This window comes from Mugil cephalus, chromosome 14 (genome assembly GCF_022458985.1).
Source record: "Mugil cephalus isolate CIBA_MC_2020 chromosome 14, CIBA_Mcephalus_1.1, whole genome shotgun sequence".
In the NCBI taxonomy this organism is placed as follows: Eukaryota; Metazoa; Chordata; class Actinopteri; order Mugiliformes; family Mugilidae; genus Mugil; species Mugil cephalus.
In genome coordinates, this window is record NC_061783.1 from 24,885,430 (window position 1) to 24,907,897 (window position 22,468).

Genomic DNA, 22,468 nt, shown 5'->3' on the forward strand with positions numbered 1-22,468 from the left:
GGTAAGTGACGGACAGCTGACCGGAGGAGAGCGACCCTCCTCCCGCTACACAAACACACACCGCCCGATGAATAAACTCCTCTCTCCGTCCCCCCCGACGGCTCACACCGGCGATTATTCCCCGGACGAGGCTTTACAGAGGCGGCAGAGAGGCCTTAAGTTGTGGCCGAGGTTCGCTCGGAATGTAAAAATGGAAGAAAAGATGAAGAGCGCAACATTTTGTGACACCCAGCAGCTAGCTAGTTAGCATTAGCAGCGGCCATCTTTCCTTTTCTTCTTCTTCTTCTCCCGGAAACAGTCATCTCTATGCAGCGGCAGCGACACCGAGCGGCCACTTGGTGTATAGCAGCAGAAAAACTTAAACGCAGGCCACAGTGAACCCATTCTATTATTTAATATATAATTATTTATTAATAAATATATAAGTAAATAAAAAACGTAATAAATAATTTAAAAAAAATAAGATATCTGCCTAAAGGACGTTCTAGTTTTTTAATGTCTTCTTAAATCTTCAGTACTGTGCAAACATTTAAGGCAGATGTGGAAAAAATGCTGTAAACTAAGAATGCTTTCAAAATTATGAATAATGGTTGTTTATTTTCATCAATTCACAAAATACAAAGTGAACGAACCAAAGAAACATCTAAGTCCCATCAATATCTGGTGTTACGAGCCTTTACCTTCAAACCAGCATCAATCCTTATAGGTTCGCTTGCATGAAGTCATGGGTTTGGTACGATCATACACTCAGCAAGAAAAAACAGAGATTATTTCCCTTTGAAATCTGAAGACGTCCAGCAGAGCCATCAGGTCAAAACTGTCACAAACCAGTGGGACCCAGGTCCACCATCTACTGTCTGGAGAAGTCTGGACACAGGTGGTCTTCATGGAAGAGCTGCAGCCAAAACTCCATCTCTCTGACATGGAAACAAGACCAAGAGACTCAACTATGAACCACAACATGATTAGACCCAAATTTATTCTGCAGCAGGACAACGAGCCCAAACACACCGCAAAAGTCATTAAGAACTATCTTTGGAGTAAAGAAGAACAAGAAGGACTTGATGATCTCAACATCCTGGAGTGTGTCTGGGATCACATGAAGAGACAGAAGAATCTGAGGAAGATCTGTGGTTAGTTTTCCAAGATGTTTGGAACAACCTACCAGCCGAGTTCCTTCAACAACTGTGTCCAAGTAGAAGAACTGATGCTGTCTAGAAGGCAAAGCGTGGTCACACCACATACTGATTTGATTTAGATTTCTCTTCTGTTCATTCATGATGAAAATGAACTCTTAACACCTTTTGAAGACATTCTTAGTTTACAGCACATATAGATACATAGATAACAGAAACTGTTTTAACTCCATCCTCCACAATGATGAACACTGAAGTAGCAACAAATGTTCCATTCTCATCATCAGGACAGGAGGTGGTATAAGCTCCACTCTCTGGTTGTTTCATCCTGAGTCAGGCAGCTTTCAACAGACAGTAGACAGGAAGTAGCAGCAGTGAAAACCACAACACAGGTAGCTGATATACAATATGTTCATTACACTGGACTTAAACATCACACATACAGCACATTCAAATACAAGCAAAGACAGAAAGTTGTTAGTAAAGTTTTTCCAGTTCATGTAATGTAGAGATACAAAGTTTTAACTCTATTAATGCCTTTATTAGAGGCTGTGTTCATGTCACACAGAACCAGAAGAGAGAAAACAGAGACTCTTTGGTCAGATTTCATTCAGTCCCAACACTGTACATCCCTCCTTCATCAATGGGAGCAGGAAATCTGTTTCTCACAGATCCAGTTCTTTTTATTTGAACTGTAATATATGCTTGTCCATTTTCCTTGTTGATTGCAACATGTTGCGTAGCTGTAACGTGGTTCTCCTGATGCCCAGAACCTGCATGACAAATAAAATATTGATTAAAAGGACTGAAACTCATTATTGTCACATTCTAATAAAACAGACTCTCTTCTTAAATATTTTAAATATGTTCACTATGTCTTTCTCAGAATGTTTGATGGAATTAGTGACATCCAAAAATACAAGTTACAGGTTAAAGTGTGGAATGATCATCTCCTGAAAAGTGGACACTGTACTCAAAGATGGTTCCATTCACTCATTCCATTTAAAAGTGGATGTTCCAGGAATGTTTTCTCTCTTCCTCCTCTGGTTCAGGTTTTTAAGACCACTGCACATGCTCAGTAGTGTCTCTGTTGCTTCTCTTTTTGACCTTTTACTGAGCTTTGTACAAACTGAAATAACGTTTAAATTGTAACAGATAATAAATGTTCCTGCTTTAAACATTCATAGTGAATGAGTCATGGCCTAATGCAGTACCTCAGTGGACCTGCAGGAAAACTGGATGGTGAAGCTGCTCTTTCAATTCAACTCTGTAACTAACCATCAAATTCAGCTTCTTCCTTCATATGTTCTTTTCTCTGATCAACTCCATTTACAAACAATATTTGTTGTGTGACATTAAGAAACAGTGCAGCAAACAAAGTGAACACACAAATCCAACCAGCTGAACTGACTCGGCTGAAGGTTTGAACACTTTTGAATCCTGACTTCTTCAAACTGAGTCGTTGTAACTGAACCTCACCACAGACTGCAGATGAAGAGAGTTCAACAAGAGCTGTTCATTCAAACAATCAGTTTCCTTCATTTTATTTCATGGTGTTTGTTTAAATAGAAAGAAAAACTGTCTCACGGTTCTGTCAGTGGTGATCCATCCACCCATTTCCATTCATAACGTTGAGATGTCCATGTATTCTCTAGACCGATCCAGGACTCTTCATTCATGCTCAGACTTCTGACAAATTCCTAGTTGATGAGATAAAATAGTTTCAGTTGTAACTCAGTATCTCTGTTATAGTCTGTTGACTTTGTCTGAAGGAAAGAACTGAATGTGTTGTAGCTGTTCAGGGATTTTTCTGAGAAGAAAACAATTAGAAGAGAATGAAGGAATATACTGTTCTTTTCCCAAAAAAGACAAATAACTAGTTGTTACAGTTTGTCCTTTCAAGACATGAATTATCAGCACTGGTGGAAAACTTGACCTTCTAATATTATTGAGAAACTCAGAACTCATTTCATATCTCTGATATATATTCAAGCACTCCACAGAAAATGGGCAGTAACAAACCTACAAACACTAAATGTAGCTCTAAAGTCCACAGTCTGAACTCTGTAAATTATATTCAGGTGTTTGAAATGATCCTCATGTTATAGTTGATGAATAAAAATCTCAGAGGATCAGTTCATTCAGGACCTGAAAGTTTTAACCTGACAAAGAAACTGATCAAAGTTCAAACAGGAAACAGTTCAGAAACACAAGTAACAGGTCACTGGTAGTTACAACAAAGATCACACACATGAACAAACTCACCTGTTCCTCTTTGTTGTTTATCGTCACCAGATCAGCTCCTTTACTCTGACAGTCTGTCCTGCTCTCAAACCAAGATTTCCTCTGTGTAGATTTAAAGTAACAACTGCAGCCAAATCTCTTCCATCCTTCAGGACACAACTTCCCTTAATGTCAAACATGTTTTAAAGACAGGTTTCATGTCACTCAGTATCAGACTGATAAGTCTTCTAGTTTCAGTATTTAGTTGAGGATCTTTCTTGTCAGTCACTTTTCCCTTTCAGGTTGTTCACTCTATAAATACTTCATTTTAACTCAGGTTTTCTGTCTCATTCATACGTAACTGTCCCCAACGTAAATATCCATCCAGGAATACTGAGACAGCATAAACAGTAATAATGAGAAGTAAAGATAAAGTCAGGTTAAAGGTCAACAATACTGATTAATCACTTAGTTTAGAATATTTCCTCACCTTCAATCACTTTTAGCTTCTTTACTTCATTCTGTAACTGGCTGTTGTTGGTTTTCAGGACTTTAGAACAAAAACAGTTGATAAAAGAGTAAAACGATGTGAAAATGTTGAGTTTTACTATGAAGGGTGACAGTCAGGGTATATGTTTCTCACCACGAGTCTCTGTGTTCAGTCTCTTTACTTCATCCTGTAACTGGCTGTTGGTGGTTTTCAGGACTTTAGAACAAAAATAGTTGATAAAAGAGTAAAACAGTGTGGAAATGTTATGTATTACATGGTGAAACCGTTGTAACACCCACCAATGTAATAATGTCCACATACGTAAGAAACTAAAAATGTAACAGAAAATCTGCAGCTTTTAATGTAATAGTATCCAATTGAATAAATAAACATTCTTTCCTATTTACAAGTGCTGTGTTTACAAATGAGCAATAAATCCAGATTTCTTCATATTTTTTGTTGCCGACGGGAGTTTGAAATAAGATGTCATGTGAATTATTTTTTATCAAGCCATTTACCTCTGTCAACCACAACATGTCTCTGTCCATAACCTTGACCCTCCGACCTAACGTGACCAAACTAATTTCTAAACCAGCCTACAGCTCATCGTTTGAATGGTGACTAGGACCTAGGCCATATATTAAAGCTGAGATTGGAGCTATTCATTCTGGACTGCTGCTGTTTCCGACGCATTTTGATGTTACACATTAGGCCTATCGAGAACATCATTTTGCTGTCACACCGTTCTAAGGTCTCCATCACAAAATGAATCCAGACAGGTTCATGAGAAAAAGGGTAGATAAAGTTACGTTGTGATGTTACTGCAAATAATTTTCCTGTAAATTAGTAGCCTACGTGTCTGATGTGGTGAACTATCTCATGTGTAAAAATTAGGGGGAGAGCCCTGTCGAAAGTAACGCAGGGCGAAAGTAACAAAGCGATTTTCTCTGACCCATATTAAGTTACTGACTTAGTCAACATGTAGCCTACATCATGCATGACCAAACAGAACCGCAAAAAATTCATGAGGATGGGCCTTCGTCGTAGGCTCTACTTTGACTGAATTACATTCAGGAACCTGTTTTCAGCAACGCAAAGTAAAATCACTCACTGGTAATTTTTGGGGGATAATCAGCTGTGTTTACAGTTTCAGGTTTGTAATAAAGTTATGAATTAGTCCTCTAACACATCCTAAAGTTTGACATGAGGAGTAAGTCAGGTTTAAGTGTCTGGAGTCGCTGTCCTGACAAAAGTAACCGGTGTTACTTTCGTCCTTCTGCACATGAGTTTGTCTGTCACTGATGGTACCAAGGTCACACTGTGTGTTAGACACACACACACACACACACACACACACACACACACACACACACACACACACACACACACACACACACACACACACACAATTTAGTCACAAGAGTGGGAGTTTAAAGAAACACAGTGATGAGCGATCTACAAAATGAGCGTCATTGATTGTTCGTTCTGACATTAAATGAAATTAAACTTAACAAAGCACATCCTCTCTTTAAAGTCAAATTACACCGACATTTTTACAAAATTAATCCTGGTATTGATAGAGAACACGTGAGATACAACAAAAAATGTTTCCCTCTGTAACGCTATCTTTTAAAATGACGTTTATCTGAAAAGTGTGAGGCCTACTTTCAACCCGGCTTTCTCCAGACAAATTATGAAGAGTTTTAAAAAGGAAACATTGTGATCAAGTGACTCAGAGTCAGTGTGGGATCATGTCACTTCACAGGCTGGATCATAATTGAGAAAATTACTTCAGTGTGGACAAATATTTATACAATATCACATTTGTGTTCTCGCAGATTGAAGACAATTCTGCGCATGACATAGCTTCTTTGCTTCTGGTGAAGAAGTCTGAGATCCCTGAACTTGCCCAGAAAGGATTTGACATCACCAAAGGTTCCAGTGCCCAAAAAGTTAACATCAGACTGAGGGAGACGTACTCTGGGTTGAGTGAAAAAGCTCTTCAACAAGCATTGGATTCATCCACAGGGCACCAGCTACTGCACGTAAAATTCCCCAACAGGACACATTTGAAGCCAATTACGGCTCAACAGGTTCAGACAAGACATCAAATCGACCTCACTGACATGACAGGATGGAAAGTTACACATGGGAGAGCCACCTACAGACATGTCCTCAGTGCAGGATGAGTTCAGTCGATATGTGTGGCTGAAGCCATCAAAGGGAAAAGCAGTCATGAAATAGTTCGGCATTTGAAAGATATTTACATGGGACATGGACCACCAAAGGTTTTACAACATGACCAGGGATGTGAGTTCAAAGGTGCCGTGAAGATGCTTCTGGAAAGAATGAAGGTTAAAGTCATCCAGGGCTCACCTTATCAACCTCAAAGCCAGGGAAAGGTTGAGAGGATGCACAGATCATTGAGGAGGAAGAAGATACTCTATGATCTCATAAACATCGAAACACGATGGGTGAACTGGGTCCATCATTTACCCAAATATGCTCAAGTCCTTAATGGAGACCATAAAAAACAGCTGGGTTGGATGACACCATTCCATGTGTATCATGGCTGTAAAGCAACAACATACTGGCGGCTTGAAGCATGAATCCATCACCTGACACCATAGACGACCAAATGGCTAATGCAGACACATCGCTTCCTTCAAGAAAACAAAGGGATTTGTTTAAAAAACAGAGAAACAGAGTGAGAACAATAGCAAAACATGCAACTAAGCATTGAAATGAAACAATGCTTCAGAAAGCATGTATGGCAAATCCTCCATCCGTCTGTGATGTTAATGATGAAGTTCTGGTGAAGCTGAGGTGCTAGACCCATAGACTCACAAAGAAACATGCCGTGGTGAATGGAGTCATTGTACAAAGAAATCTGAAGCTCTCCAAGAACAAGGTGAAGTATACCCCTCTTGGGAACAAAGCTTGTAGCCTGAAGTGGTTTTCAGTCAAGGACATCAGCGTGGTGACCAGTGGTGAAGAACGCAGGCGACAGAAGTCAAAACACAGAAACTTCTGGATCCCTTATACACACCAGGACCGGTTAGAGTCATTTAGCTCATCCAGTTTCTCCAGAGAACCAGATCCACAGCCCAATGGTGATTGTCAGTTTGCAGCACTCGCTCACCAGTTGGTGAACTTTGGGATATTTCGGTCATCTACATCCCTTAGGGACCAAATTCTCATGGATTTGCAGTCAAATCTTTCAACAACACATGGAACCTTGCTCATCATGTGGAGGGTGATTGGGATACTTACCTACAGAACATGGGTCAGCAAGGCACGTATGGGGACCACATCTCACTCCAAAGAGCCTCTGAAATGGTCAATGTCCAGATGCTAATAATTTCAACTCTCGGCCCAGATGCAACAACTCTAACAGCATCTTCAAACACCTACAGTGAAGATTTGCCTCTTCTCATTCTAGGCCATATTGCTGAAGGATACGGAGAGCACCAGGTTAGTCTCAGGGGACCAGTTAGTCAGTACATTGACTCAATTCAGGAGGCAGAAAGATAATGAGGCTGAACTCTCTGATGGTGATGAGGATCCTCATGAGGCTGAACTCTCTGATGCTGGCGAGCCTGAACTCTCCAATCCTCATGAGGCTGGAAAAATCCGGTCCTCATGAGCCTGAATGCTCTGTTCCTGATGAGGCCACTCTCTCCAATCCCCGTCAGGCTGAAAGGTCTGATACCACAGTGGCTAAACGTTCTCAAGACAATGAAGATCATGTTGATGAAGCAGATGCAGGCCTTTCAGGTGATGCTTTTGGTATTCCTGAGGAAGATATCCCATTTCTTCCAGAAGAAATTATGTCCATGATTATTAGACTCACCCTGGATTTGGACATGTCCATGATCGCTACGTTCAATGGAGTGTCTCCACAGTTTAGAGAATTAACTTGAAGACACCCTCCCTCCATCTATATCAGGCCTTTGCTGCCTGAACATCTTGATTCAGCTCAAAATCATGACACAATATTAGTGTTATGAAAGTGGACAAAGCAGCTGGACAGAACAGCGGTTTAGCACAACCTATCAAAGAACTTTTCTCCAAGGATAAAAGGTGGATGAAAGCTTGGATGACTCTGGCTCACCTGACTTTTGGCCCCTACAAAGTGTCAGACTTGTTTTGGAAGTAGAGTGCTATTGGAAGTGCGATGCTATTTATCCTCTTATTTTGTCCCAGTAATGTTCCATTAAAGTCATTTTCTTATTTATAAATCATTTTCAATCCTTGGCTTATGAAATGCACAGGTTTTTTATTTACACTTGCTTCAGACATAGTATTTAGCGAGGATGGAGTATATCCAGTTGGCTGCTTGTACTGTGCATTGTTTTGGTTTATATCAACCTCTTATGAAACTGGTTTTACTAAACAACCAGGGCAAACAAACCAACAACAACAACAGCCACAACAACATTATTCTTTGCGTTATTACATTTGTGGGAAGTTATTACAATATTGAAAGTTGAAGATTTTCACTTCTACACAAATGCAATAAATCTCTGCAAACGTAATAGTTGTTACTTTTGTGGGAAATCGCGTGTTACGTTTGTAGTAGGCAGCGGCTGTTACGTTTGTGGGATTATTACATTAAAAGCTGCATATTTTCTATGACATTGGTGGTTTATTACGTTTGTGGACATTATTACATTAGTGGGTGTTAAAACCGTCACAGTCAGGTTATATGTTTCTCACCATGAGTCTCTGTGTTCAGTCTCTTTACATCATCCTGTAACTGGCTGTTGTTGGTTTTCAACTCTTAAGAACAAAAATAGTTGATAAAAGAGTAAAACAATGTGAAAATGTTGAGTTTTACTATGAAGGGTGACAGTCAGGTTATATGTTTCTCACCATGAGTCTCTGTGTTCAGTCTCTTTACTTCATCCTGTAACTGGCTGTTGTTGGCTTCAAGGTGTTGAGAACAAATACAACCATTAAAACAGTAACGCAACGTTAAAATAATCAGGAATATTATGAAGTGTGAAGTTCTATTGCTCATATAGTTTTACTTTTCTTACCTGAAACTTTGTTTTTCAGCTGGTCTTTTTCAAGAGTAACTGAAATATCTGGTCAGAATGAAACAAAGGAAAAATATCAAAGCATTCCCCTTTAAAATGTTCCCAGAATTATGTTTCATCCTGTGACTGTTGTGTTAGAAGTGTGATATTGTTGAGCTATAAAGTGTGAAGTTGGGACATTCACAGACAGATTTTTATTCTGTAAAACAGATGTTCTGTTAAATCAATAATGACTTTTCTTTCTTCACATGATAAACATTCAAGTCTTCTGTAGGCGACTGGTTTGTCATATTTTCTCTGTCAATCACTGATTATATATTTGAGTGAACTACAACACAATAAGAAAAAGGACCAATAGAATCATTTAGTCATGATCAAGAGTTTCCTTCCTTCATGAACAGTTTCAATGTTCCTGTTCTCTCTGTTCACTCAACACCATTTAACATGTTATTGTATCTGATCATATTCAAGTGTGAACAAGAACAAAAGCAGATTAACAACAACTACTTTTGTTCTTCAACATGGTGGAAATGACTAAGTTACTGTCAGAGATGTGTCTCATACACTGTGTGATTTTACTGTTAAAAAACACATGAGTTTATTCTTGGTACCATCATGTTGATGATGTATTCTATATATTTTATTAAGGGAGATTCCTCTGTTTCTGCTCCAAACAGCTCAGCAGTGATATCACTCTGAGTATGAAAGCTTCCAGGGTTCAGTTTTAATCTGAGCTTTGCCTCCAACAAATATATTAATCAATCAATAAATAAGAAGTTGACATGAAAGAGCTGATTGGCTGAGTCTGTATCACTTGTTCCAAACCATGTGTCATCTCCCCTAGTCATGATGGTCCCACAACAACCAGCTGGTCCTGGTTCTGATCCAGTGGTCGGTAGAGATCCATTAGAGACAGACGGTGTTTATTTCATAGAGAGCACAAAACTCAGATCACATCTCAGATAGACATATATTTGAAGACACTGCACTGAGCGCTGAATCATACGCCATATATGTTCATGTGCATCCAGTAAGTTCATCAATGTGAGTATAAAAATGATTCAATGAATCAAAATCAGTCAAAACGTTAGTGCTCTTTATTCAGAAATCCCTCATGTCACATCTACATTTCAGGATCTGGTTATTATATAATAACGGTTGTACTGTATTTATCTATCGTAACATAATCAGATTTTTTACAGTTATTTCACAGTCTGTACGATGTACGATCAGTAATTCCAAACATTCCATTATATACGATAACTTGACTCCTTCAATACATGTCCTATGTGTCAGTAAGCTTTTGGTATGATCATTTGTTATGGTACGACTGTGGTGCAGAACTAACAGCTAACAGGCTAATAGCCTAGCAGTGAATCTTAGCCAGACCTGAACTAAACATGAAAACAAATGAAATAAATATGGTTAAATAAAAAATTAAACAAAATACTAAAATGGTGTTTAATCTCACATAAAGTATATTCCTAAAATTTTTCATATTGGTAACAACAATTTTGATTAAAAAAAATAAAAATAAAAATGCATCTGTCTTTGACGTCTAACCTCCAAAAAGTGACCTAGTCTGACGTTCACATTTTGAACGGTATATTGACGTCTAAATCAGGTCACGATTTAGTCCAAATAGTGGACCTAGTTTACATGTCGTGTGGACATCCAGAATTGGTCGTGGACCGACAGACGCAATATAGACATGATCTGCACGTCCATCAGACGTCTAATGATTAGTGGGATAGACACAGATTAGATGTTAAATATAAATACTTCAATATTTATCATCACAGTTACAGTGTTACACACATTAGTAGCTGTAAACAGTCATAAAACATTAGAACAATACATACGTTGGTTTGGTGCTACCTACAGTATATCCTAAACATAAGGAGAAAACATGTATAACCATCACTTTAAGATACATATGTTGTTTTTGGTGCCTATTTGTTTCTCAAATATATTAGTGTGTGTGTGAATGGGTGAATAAGAGGCATTAACTTAGTACTTTGTAGAAAGGTGCGTTATGAAGTTCAGTCCATTTCCTTTTATTAGTTTAGGGGGCGGATCTGCCACATCCAATATGGCTGACGTGTTGCCTTATCGCAGCAACGGACCAACCCGCTCAATGGTCGTGATGTCTGTCTGTGTCATGTTGTGTGTGTCCTGTTTTATTTTCCAAGTAGTTGATTCCCTGTCAGTTGTGTTTCCTTGTGTGTGATTGCTTATTGGTTTCTCCTGGTTTCATTGTCTTCATGAGTTTCACCTGTGTCTTGTCGTCCCTGAGCCCATGTGTATATATAGCCCTGCCTTTCCCTTTGTTCTGTGTTGTGTCGTTGATGTTATTTCCTGGTGTGTTCCTTGTGTTACTTTCCACGTGTTACTTCCTTGCTTCACCATGGTCCTGTGACTTTTGCCCTTTTGCTGTGTTTTTGATTCTTTTGTATTTACCTGTCCTCTGCAGCGCCTTATGTTTTCCCCTTTGTTTTCATTAAATACTCCTTTTTTCCCCGGATTCCCTGCCTCATCATTGTCCTGCATTTGGGTCCTACATTTAAACCCTCACATTCACACCCAGACCAGCTGTGAACAGACACTGGACTTATAGATTTCAACAGATGGATGTTAATGCAAGGTCTGACTGGGGTCTATATCCTTTAAGCATTAATGCATTGATTGGATCAAAGTTACATGTCATGTCATAATTTCCAGTGAACATCATACACTGCATGGCCAGAAAAAGGTCTCCCACTCTAATATGTGGGTGGAGCTCCTCCAGCTTTGACTCCATTGATTCAATAAGAAGCTTCTCCAATGTCTCCAGATTTATTTCCTCCAGTGTTTTTATTCAGATCTTGTATTGATGATGTCAGAGTCTGACCACTGATCAAAGCTTCTACAGCTCATCCCAAACATTCTCTATGGGGTTCAGGTCTGGACTCTGTGGTCCAGACTCACCAAACATTTCTCCATCAATCAGGATTTATTTCTTCCTGGAAGACCATGGTTCTCCACTCTCCTTCCAGTTCTGCATAATGCAGGGGTGGAAGGAAATGCTTTCACCTCTGTCTCTCTGTCTGTCAGCAGGATCAAACAATCTATGCAAAATGTAGTCGCAGTTTGTCCATAACTAACACCATGTTCCAACAACAATGCAGTTTATTTGTGGGACATGGGACCAGGGACCAGCTCTCCCCTCTGCTGGATGGGTTTTCCCAACTCGTCCACATGTGCTTTGTGGATTTGGAGGAGACTTATGACCGTGTCCCCGGAGGCATCCTGGGAGTATGGGGAGCATAGCCCCTTGCTAAGAGCCATTCAGTCCCGTGTAGCTGTAAATCGGACCTGTTCCTGGTGAGAGTTGGACTCCTTCAGGGCTGACCCTTGACACCAGTTCTGTTTATAACTTTTATGGACTAGGGTGAGTGAATGAATAATGTATCCAGTGTAAGGTGACTTTGAGAGTCTTTCATAAAGCGTCAAATTAAACCAATGCATTATGATAATGCAGCACTTTTCTCACATTATGAGCCATTATTACACTATGAGCTGTTATTACATTATGAGTTTTTTTTACATGCTTCAATACTTCAATCAATTAGATATTTCCTCTGCTTGATGCAGCCACTGATTTGACCCTTCTCCAACAGATTAACATCTTCTTGGCACAGCCTGAAGAGAATGGCGGCTGTTAACCTTCCCATCAGCGACAACCCTGTTAACATCTCCGGCAGCACACCAGCATCTCTCCCCAATGACCCCAATTCCTTCTTCTCCAGATTTGAGATCAACAGCTCCACCCAGCTAGAGGACATCTGATCCACCCTCATACCTGACGACCGCAATGTCCCCTGCATCTCTTTCCTCACCACGGACGTAGTGAGGTCCCTAAAGAGATCCAAGGCTAACAGCGCACCTGGAGCCGATAACATCAGTGGCCGGGTCCTCAGACACTGTGCGGACCAGTTAGGGAGTGTCTTCCAGGAACTGTTCCAGATCTCCATCAACACAGGAACTGTCCCCAAATGTCGGAAACACTCGACCATCATCCCCATTCCCAAGAGAAGCCTCCCCAGGGCCCTGAACGACCTGCACCCAGTGGCCCTCTCCTACCAGGTGATGAAGGCTATGGAGAGGCTAGTCAAGCAACACATTCTCACTTTGACCAACTCACAACGCGACCCGTTCCAATTTGCATATCAAAGCCGCAAAGGTGTCGACAATGCCAAAGCCTTCATCATCGACACCATCCACAGAAACCTGGAGCTTCCCCACAGCTCCTCCAGACTCCTGTTTGCTGACTTCCCCTCGGCCTTTAACACCCTGAAACTGCACATCCTGGCAGAGAGACTTCAGCAGAACTTCAAATTGAGCAGCCAGCTCATCCTCTGGATCCTGGACTTTCTGACCAACCGAACCCAGCGAGTCCAGATTAACAATAACCTGTCTGATCTCCTCACCACCTCCACTGGCTCCCCACAAGGCTGTGTGCTTTCTCCGCTGCTCTTCATTCTGTACACTGGCGAGTGCAGATCAACACATCCCAACTGTCACCTGGTGAAGTTTGCTGACGACACAGTTCTCCTGTCCCTCCTGTCCGGTCCCTCCCTCCACCATGGACCCACTCTGCAGCAGTTCCTAGAGAGGTGTGACTTTTCCTGCCTGGAGCTGAATGTCAGCAAAATGAAGGAGATGTATGGAGAGCTTCTCCAGCAGCCAAAGGGAACTGGCGGCTATCACCACTATGATCCACGGTTCTCCGGTCGAGACAGTTGGGGAATACAGATACCTGGGAACCATCCTGAACTGCCAACTGAGGTTCTCTTCCAACACCAAAGGGATCCTGAGGAAGTGCCACGAGAGGATGTACCTACTAAGGAAACTGAACTCTTTTTCTGTCTGTAAGAACATCTTGCTGACATTCTATTACACATTCATTGAAAGTGTTTTAACTTTCTCCATGTGCTGCTGGTATCACTCTGTAACTGTTCAGGATAGGAACCGCCTACATAACATTGTCAAGGTGTGTTCTGAGATTATTGGACTCCCTGCTCACCACCTGCACACTGTGTACGAGCAGCAGGCTAGCGGCCTGGCTCGTCAAATTCTCAAGGACTCAACCCATGCTCTGTTTCCAGCATTTGAGCTGCTGCCGTCTGGTCGCAGGTTCCGATGTCCGGCCTGTAAGACCCAGAGGAGGAGAACAACCTTTGTTCCCAATGTTATTCTCCTCCTGAACTCTAAGAACTAAACGATGGTCACAATAACTTCCTCCTGTGTTACACTCAAGTGCAATATCACATATCCTCTTGTGTTGTGCAATACTACCTCTTGTGCAATACTACTTTGACAATTTGACTACTAAGTCACTTTAATTTTTTTTTTTTGGTTTCTTTTTCTTTTTGTAACCACGCCACACTTTATTTATTTTGTTTATTTATTTGTCAGACCATATCTGCAGTTTTACAGTTTTATTTTATGTACCGCTCTTCGCCCTCCCAACTCCCAAATAAAAAAAATTTCAGATTCTGATTCTGATTCTCCACCACCACGGGATGTGTCTTTTCACATGGTTGGTGAAGAAATGAGAAGCTCCTCATTGCATCAGTTGGTCTTAAATAACTTGTTGAAGATAATCACCTTGAACTAATGATCCACCAGGAGGCTCTGAACTATCAGATCAGTTACATCCAGGTGGAGTGTACAGGAACTACATTAACTACCTACTAACTGATCAGTCTTTGATGGAAAACAAATGTATTCAAAGACATACAGCAGGTTGTCCTAAATGTATCATGAGGATTGGTTTTGTATTTACAGACACAAAGGTGTGTTTTATCTTACGTTTTATGATCAGAGCGATGATTCCAGCAAACAACAGGAGACACAGCACACTGAGAAGCAATGTAGCTCCTCTGAAAGGCCCTTTCTGCACTGGAGGATGTTTCTCACTCTGTGTTCCTGCACATGAAAATATCACACAGTGGGTTTATTAATAGACTTCTGAGTCTGGGTGTCATTCTCACTGTGTAGGTCTGTGGTTTGGTGGCATCAACACATCAGATAAACAACACATGAGTTTTCTACACAATGAGGCTCTGGTAGGTTTACATGGGCGTTTGTGAGATGAAAATAATCATACTAACTGTAGGAAACATCTGTAAAACACAACCCAGTAGAGCTGAGAACAAACACGAGGTTCCTCTATTAGTCCAAGATGTTTTAATACACACATGCACAGATAGTTGAGCATCATTTTATATTATTTTTATATTATTGAACTGTCAAATTTAGAATTTACTCACCTCCTTCCTGTGCCTGAAAACCATTAGGATCGTGTCTGATATCGTCTACACTCTGGTAGATAACCACCTCCCTCTCCTCCCATTCTCCTCCATCTTCTTCTACCTTCCTGGTGTATCTCGCCTTCTTTGATACATCTGGTCTGGCATCAATATCTGACGACATCTTCAGACTGAGAGAGCTGGACCGTAGCTTCACTTGACTTTCTGCCACTAGTGTCACCAGTTAACTAGAGCAGGACTCTGAGCTGATGCTAATGTGCTTTAGTCCAGCCTCTTGCCTGGTTTCAGTAGAACAGTTTGAGGAAGTAACAGCCTGCAAAGAAACGCACAACTTTTATTCACACCTTAAGAAAGAAAACTTTACTTCTCCACTTTTGAAGTTCAAGAACCAGCTGAAAGAGACTAAAGACTAAATTAAAGAGTCATTAAACAAAAAACATGAAATAAAATTAAATTGAGAGAATCAACAGATACGTTTTAAGAAAGAAATGCTTCACATTAACACACAGAGAGAGAGAGAGAGAGAGAGAGAGAGAGAGAGAGAGAGAGAGAGAGAGAGAGAGAGAGAGAGAGAGAGAGAGAGAGAGGATTGACAATTTGCATAAAACAAGAAATGTGTCCATCACTGCCACCATCAGGCTAAATCATGCAGTGCAGAAAGGACATATTTGATGAAAAGTGTCTTCATGTACCACAGGGAAATGAATCCTTCTCAGTTTGGACATTCTGACATCTTTTTTCACTAGTCACACCTCCATGAACTTCTTCTTGGTCATAGTAGCTTAGTTGTTCTAAAAAGATGAGCTGTTCTCCAGCTGGATAGAATACGGAATAAAAGAAGCTCTGTAGCGTTCACTATGAATCACTCTGATGGAGAACGAGCTCCTCTGACCCTCTAGTGTTTGGTGTAGTGGATGGGAGGGATTGTCCATAATGGAGAGGAGTTTGTCCAGTGTCCTCCTGTCCCTCACTGAGACAAATGTCTCCCACTCTCTATCGATCACATGCCCAGCCTTTCAGATTAATGTGTTGATCCTACTGATGTCTTTTTGCTGGTGCTACTCCCCCAACAAACCACAGCAAAGAACAGGACACTCACTACAACAGACTGGTAGAAAAGCAGCTTAGTTACTTCACTAATTACTTGATTTTAAAAGTAACTACATTAGATTAGAAGTTACTTTACTAGTTACATTCAGACAAACATGTTTTTATACGGATGCAGCATCTCCCCTACAACGTACTCCTCTTCCTCCAAAGGCTTTGAGACTTCTCGGTCTCATCGTTGTCGTTTACGTTTGTGTCGCTGTGTGTGTGTGTGTGTGTGTGTGTGTGTGTGTGTGTTATTACACGAGAGTTGTAACTAGGATAAGTAACTTTAATCTGATTACTGGTTTGGTTTAGTAATGCGTTAGATTACTGTTACTGGAGAAAAGTAGTCAGATTACAGTAACGAGTTACTAAGTAACGTTATCATCACATGACCCCTGCATCATCTCCAGGGAAAAACGTTTCCACTGAACTTAAAGATAAACTTTTATATGGATGAAAAACCTGAAAAACCTCATGAGAGCAGAGATGTTTCAGCTTCAGATGTTTGAGAGGTTTTTAAACTGAGATATTTCTAGCGGGGAAGGAAACAGCTACTGACGCCCTCCATACTGAACTGTTTTACAAGAGTTTATGTTTGTCTTAGCTGTACGTCTGGTGTTTAATATCTGTTGGCTAGAATCAAAGCTGCCAAAACTCCCAGAAGAAGAAAGAGGAGAAAGAAAGAGGAGAAAGAAAGAGGAGAAAGAAAGAGGAGAAAGAAAGAGGAGAAAGAAAGAGGAGATTCCGGCTGTAGCCAGGCAGTGTGGATGTTAGCAGGAGATGATCTAAACAGAACCAGTGGAGTCACTCAGGTCAAACAAACAGACAAACACTGAACGCTGCAACGTCTGAAAGAAGAGAAAAGTTTTCTTCCACATTCGCTCAGACTGGACTGAATCCATGTGGACGCCGGGAGGAGACAGGGACAGACGTGAGGACGTTTGGGAGCAGGTGGAGGGTGAATAACTCACAGAGAACTGTCCTCCTCTCGTCATGATGTAGATGGTGTACTGTTTCTCGCTGATGTTGCTCAGAGTCGTCCCCTCGTCTTCTCCTCTTCCTCCCCCCTCCTCCCCCGCTCTGTCCTCGCCGTCTCCGTCCGTCCGTCTGTCCTCCAGGGCGATGCGCAGCGCCAGGTATTTGGACAGATGGTCCACGGTGGCGTTGGCCGTCGTCTTCACGTATCTAGAACAGAAAGATGACAGATTTCCTTTCCTTGATCTCCTCTGATTGGCTCAATGAAAACCACATGCTTTAAGTTACCACATACGGTTCCTGGTCCACGGAGGGTTAAAGTGTCCTTGTTAAGTGTCTGGTAGCGGCGGCCTCACCTGGTCTGGTTGTAGTCGTGGGCGTGGACCAGCTGTGGGTGGGGCCTGAACACCAGCTCTATCTCCGAGGCGGGTCCGTCCCTGTGGCGCCTCAGAGGAGGCGGCGTGGGGCTCCCGCTGTCCACCTCGGCCCCCGAGCCGCCACCGCCGCCGTCATCGGAGGCGCGGGGGCGTTTCCGGCTCGGCCCGGCCTCCGGCGGCGTCTGAGCGCTGGGGTGGGGCGTGTGCGAGGGGGCGGAGTCGTGGGACAGGTGCGAGCGAGAGTCGCCGTTGTCCTCGCCGCCGCTGAAGGTGGTGTTGTCGCTCTCCTGCGTGGGTTTCTTCACCCGCTGGTTCCTGCAGGAGGAGTCCAGCAAAGATTAATCTGTGACGACGCCAGAAGGTCGATAACCCGCCCCCCCCTTGGTCCTCCCCCACCTCTCGGACCTGTAGCGGGCCTGCTGCCGGAGCCCCTCCTCGATGCTGGAGCTCAGCGCCTCCTTGTTGTGCAGCCGGTTGAGGCGTTCGAGGACTCGCCGCTGGTGCGCCTCGTACTCGTCGCGGCTCGGGTAGATCTTAGAGATCAGAGCGTCAAAGTTCGAATCCCTGCGCAGAGAACGTCTGGAGACCAGCTTCTTCCTGCAGGTCGGACACTCCTTGTTCCTGAGGAGAGAGAGGAGTCGGCTTTAAAATAAAAGCACAGAACCAGGTGATGAACAGCTGCATTTAAAGTAGGAGAAGTCACAGAGGAGGAAGATTTTTCTTTTTATTAAAAGATCAGATCAGATCAGATCAGATCGTCTCTGAATGGACAAGATTCAGGACATTTATTTGTCATATGTGCATAAACACATAGAAACAGGATTTTGTGTTGAACCAAACCAGGAGACCATGATACTGGCCTGATAATTATCGGCCTGATATCAGGAATTTATGGCATCATTCCGATAAGTCCGATATCATGACTTATCGGCCCGATAACATATAATCTATGTTAAGTTTTAATCAGGCGCTTCCTCTCCTACATGACACCTGCACGGCCTGCAGTGAATGCTGCGTTCAAGTGGCGTCAGTATAATCGGAAAAACAACCTTCTGACTGAAAAAATGCATCACTCTCATGTCGGGAAAACAACTCGTCCACTCTGTCATAACTTTGGTCGTAGTCGAGTGATATCAGCGTCTTATCCACAGTATTTTACTCATTTCCCCGGATGTTACACATAGATCATAGAAACATGAACATAAAAAGGTCGGAAACGACTCACAAACTGGGAAAGGGGGGATTTACGCCACCACATGAATGCATCACAACGTTGGCTGAGGGCAATAAATGTTTAAAGAAAAAACCACGTGGAGGGAGAAATAGAACGAGCATAGAAATGTTTGATTCTAACTTGTGTCAGTGCATTATTAGTTTTTTTAGAACTTGTGGATGCACTTTTTCACTTTATTTACTTTTAAACCTGATGCAAAGTATTGGGTCTAGAGGCTCTTAATGGGTGATGTTCATTTGAAATATCAGATAGTTTAGTTTGACCCTGATCTTTAGCAAATGTTTCCTCGCTAAAAGTTTTTCATCTGAAACGAAAAAAATAAATTATCTTTATTTTAAGAGTCAAAACTGTTTGTTCATTAGTCTTTTATTATCTTCAGGTATGTTATCAGTATCGGTATCGGTATTGGTATCGGCCTTTGGAAGCAGAAAGTTATCTTTTATCTGTATGGGTTTAAAAATAAAAGTTATCGTGCATCCTGAGCTCCTACACAATAAAAAATAAAGATAATGGCATTGAGCAAATAGTTGTGTATCATGTAAACAAATTATGGAATGAATCATTTGTTTCAATTATTCTGAATATATCTGCTGTTATGTCTACAAATGATTTCTATAAGCTTATAGCTGTGCACGTCTTTTATCATGTAATTAAATTAGGTCAAATACAAAAATAAATTAATAATAAATACAACTAGTCAATTTTCCCAAAACATTTTTGGATGCGTTCAGATCAATCCTTGTAATTTTATGTTTTAGAAAACCGAACAGTGGGAACAGTCTCGGAAACATGATTATTTTCCCATACACTAGTTTTCATTTTCCATACTTCTCCGTGCTTGTGTAGGTACCGTGTACTGTGCACATTATATTGCACTATGCCCAGGTACATTGTGTTGAACCACTGTGGTTGTTGTCAGCTGTGTGATGATGCCGTCTGCTCGTCTGTGTCTGAGGTCGTATGTTTATCTTTGAGTTGGACGCGTCTCTGATGAGTCTCTCTCTGCTCTTTTTCAGTTCTAAATCCCGTCAGTTGACAGAAAGACGACGGATCTGAGGTCTGAACTCACCCGGATCGCAGCGCCGTGACGATGCAGTCTGAGCAGAAGCGGTGAAGACACTCTTTGGTCGTCATGGTGTTCTTCAGCATGTCCAGACAGATGGGACACATCAGCTCGCTGTGCAGAGAGCGAGGAGACACCGCCACCTCCGTTCCGTCCATGATGGCCTCCTGGACGCACAGACAGTTCGACATGTTTAACACAGGTGGATGTTAATGTGAGGTCTAGATTCGTCCTTTCATTCCCCTCATGCTGACGGTCTCTTAAATAACGTTCTCCTGGATTCAGATCAGATCTCCAACGCCGACCTGTGGGAACTCACTCAGAAGATATCAATCAATCATAACACAGGCGCTGACATGGAACCCACAGGGAAAGAGGAAGGGAGGCAGATTGAGAACGACCTGGAGAATAATCACAGAACAGGAGACGAGGAAAGAAATGCAACGTTTGGAGCAGAGTGAATGGAGCTTCGTCCTCTGGGAATCTGAAGGCCCGAGTAGAGTAAGTGAGTGGATTCAGATCAGCTTTTACCTGGGGGCTCCTGTGCAGCTCGTACAGACTCAGCTCCCAGGTCTTATTGGCAGTCTGGATGTTTAGAGGAGTCGCCATGACGACCGCCTCCCTCAATCCTCCCTGGACCAAGACAAAGAGACACTCAGACAGGTCAAGTCTCTGACCTCCTGCAGGATTTAAAGTCAAAACTTAACCAGAAACTCCAGGACGCAAGTCATTAAAGTTATTTATTACGGTTGAACACAAGCAGACACACAGATGATGATGCATCCAATCATTTAACTCAACTGGGCTCAAAACATTCAGACTGACACTGTTTGTTCACAAGGTTTGATGCTGACTTACTTATATGTACACACCTGTACAGCAATAGTTAGATTTTTATAGTGCTTATTTTATTGTATTTTGCACTACTACTACATTTCGGTTTGTTCTCACATAATAAATTATTCCTGATGCTTGAACTTCCTGCAAAGACAAAACTAGAAGGAAGTTTCCTAAAGTTTTGCTCTCGTGGAGTTTTTCGGAAGTAAACATGTTAATGATCAGATGATGGATCATACAATGAAAGACGGCGAAGGTTAAAAAACAGGAGATAAAAGTCGGAACTCACCTGACGGGTAAGTGACGGACAGCTGACCGGAGGAGAGCGACCCTCCTCCCGCTACACAAACACACACCGCCCCGATGAATAAACTCCTCTCTCCGTCCCCCCGACGGCTCACACCGGCGATTATTCCCCGGACGAGGCTTTACAGAGGCGGCAGAGAGGCCTTAAGTTGTGGCCGAGGTTCGCTCGGAATGTAAAAATGGAAGAAAAGATGAAGAGCGCAACATTTTGTGACACCCAGCAGCTAGCTAGTTAGCATTAGCAGCGGCCATCTTTCCTTTTCTTCTTCTTCTTCTCCCCGGAAACAGTCATCTCTATGCAGCGGCAGCGACACCGAGCGGCCACTTGGTGTATAGCAGCAGAAAATGTAAACGCAGGCCACAGTGAACCCATTCTATTATTTAATATATAATTATTTATTAATAAATATATAAGTAAATAAGAACGTAATAAATAATTTAAAAAAAATAAGATATCTGCCTAAAGGACGTTCTAGTTTTTTAATGTCTTCTTAAATCTTCAGTACTGTGCAAACATTTAAGGCAGATGTGGAAAAAATGCTGTAAACTAAGAATGCTTTCAAAATTATGAATAATGGTTGTTTATTTTCATCAATTCACAAAATACAAAGTGAACGAACCAAAGAAACATCTAAGTCCCATCAATATCTGGTGTTACGAGCCTTTACCTTCAAACCAGCATCAATCCTTATAGGTTCGCTTGCATAAAGTCATGGGTTTGGTACGATCATACACTCAGCAAGAAAAAACAGAGATTATTTCCCTTGAAATCTGAAGACGTCCAGCAGAGCCATCAGGTCAAAACTGTCACAAACCAGTGGGACCCAGGTCCACCATCTACTGTCTGGAGAAGTCTGGACACAGGTGGTCTTCATGGAAGAGCTGCAGCCAAAACTCCATCCCTCTGACATGGAAACAAGACCAAGAGACTCAACTATGAACCACAACATGATTAGACCCAAATTTATTCTGCAGCAGGACAACGAGCCCAAACACACCACAAAAGTCATTAAGAACTATCTTTGGAGTAAAGAAGAACAAGAAGCACTTGATGATCTCAACATCCTGGAGTGTGTCTGGGATCACATGAAGAGACAGAAAAATCTGAGGAAGATCTGTGGTTAGTTTTCCAAGATGTTTGGAACAACCTACCAGCCGAGTTCCTTCAACAACTGAGTCCAAGTAGAAGAACTGATGCTGTCTAGAAGGCAAAGCGTGGTCACACCACATACTGATTTGATTTAGATTTCTCTTCTGTTCATTCATGATGAAAATAAACTATTAACACCTTTTGAAGACATTCTTAGTTTACAGCACATATAGATACATAGATAACAGACACTGTTTTAACTCCATCCTCCACAATGATGAACACTGAA

At 41.8% G+C, this 22,468-nt stretch overlaps 2 protein-coding genes across 6 annotated transcripts; both read right to left on the minus strand.

Annotated features, from left to right (window-relative positions):
- Nucleotides 1-964: 964 nt before the first annotated feature.
- On the minus strand, nucleotides 965-15,368 carry LOC125019766 (CD209 antigen-like protein E). Of its 3 annotated transcripts, XM_047604742.1 has the most exons (10): nucleotides 15,206-15,368; nucleotides 14,745-14,861; nucleotides 8,892-8,939; nucleotides 8,725-8,778; nucleotides 8,569-8,631; nucleotides 4,003-4,065; nucleotides 3,850-3,909; nucleotides 3,402-3,544; nucleotides 2,724-2,836; nucleotides 965-1,909 (listed from the first exon to the last, which is right to left on the minus strand). In XM_047604742.1, exons 1-10 carry the CDS (start codon nucleotides 15,366-15,368, stop codon nucleotides 1,777-1,779), a joined length of 957 nt encoding a protein of 318 aa, XP_047460698.1. In that variant the 3' UTR covers nucleotides 965-1,776. The 3 variants fall into 3 exon arrangements, with proteins under 3 accessions (XP_047460698.1, XP_047460699.1, XP_047460701.1); XM_047604743.1 differs by lacking the exon at nucleotides 8,569-8,631; XM_047604745.1 differs by lacking the exons at nucleotides 4,003-4,065; nucleotides 8,569-8,631.
- An 11-nt stretch (nucleotides 15,369-15,379) lies between these two features.
- On the minus strand, nucleotides 15,380-21,372 carry LOC125019761 (E3 ubiquitin-protein ligase RING2-A-like). 3 transcript variants are annotated; one of them, XM_047604733.1, is made up of 7 exons: nucleotides 21,073-21,372; nucleotides 20,478-20,579; nucleotides 19,953-20,113; nucleotides 18,046-18,270; nucleotides 17,629-17,964; nucleotides 17,269-17,482; nucleotides 15,380-15,518 (listed from the first exon to the last, which is right to left on the minus strand). In XM_047604733.1, the coding sequence occupies exons 2-7, from the start codon at nucleotides 20,553-20,555 to the stop codon at nucleotides 15,429-15,431; spliced, it is 1,104 nt and encodes a 367-aa protein (XP_047460689.1). In that variant the 5' UTR covers nucleotides 20,556-20,579; nucleotides 21,073-21,372; the 3' UTR covers nucleotides 15,380-15,428. The 3 variants fall into 3 exon arrangements, with proteins under 3 accessions (XP_047460689.1, XP_047460688.1, XP_047460687.1); XM_047604732.1 differs by lacking the exon at nucleotides 15,380-15,518 and having other exon boundaries at nucleotides 15,538-17,482; nucleotides 18,055-18,270; XM_047604731.1 differs by lacking the exon at nucleotides 15,380-15,518 and having other exon boundaries at nucleotides 15,538-17,482.
- Between the last annotated feature and the right edge of the window lie 1,096 nt (nucleotides 21,373-22,468).

Bases quoted from the DNA above. Each gene is read 5' to 3' on its own strand.
- LOC125019766 (XM_047604742.1), bottom strand. From the start codon at position 15,368: ATGTCGTCAGATATTGATGCCAGACCAGATGTATCAAAGAAGGCGAGA. The intron at 14,862-15,205 runs GTGAGTAAATTC...TTTCATGTGCAG, and splicing joins TTTTCAGGCACAGGAAGGAG to GAACACAGAGTGAGAAACAT. The intron at 8,940-14,744 runs GTAAGATAAAAC...CATTCTGACCAG, and splicing joins CATCGCTCTGATCATAAAAC to ATATTTCAGTTACTCTTGAA.
- LOC125019761 (XM_047604731.1), bottom strand. From the start codon at position 20,555: ATGGCGACTCCTCTAAACATCCAGACTGCCAATAAGACCTGGGAGCTG. The intron at 17,965-18,045 runs GTGGGGGAGGAC...CTCCTCCTGCAG, and splicing joins GCCCGCTACAGGTCCGAGAG to GAACCAGCGGGTGAAGAAAC. The intron at 17,483-17,628 runs GTGAGGCCGCCG...TTTCTGTTCTAG, and splicing joins CACGACTACAACCAGACCAG to ATACGTGAAGACGACGGCCA.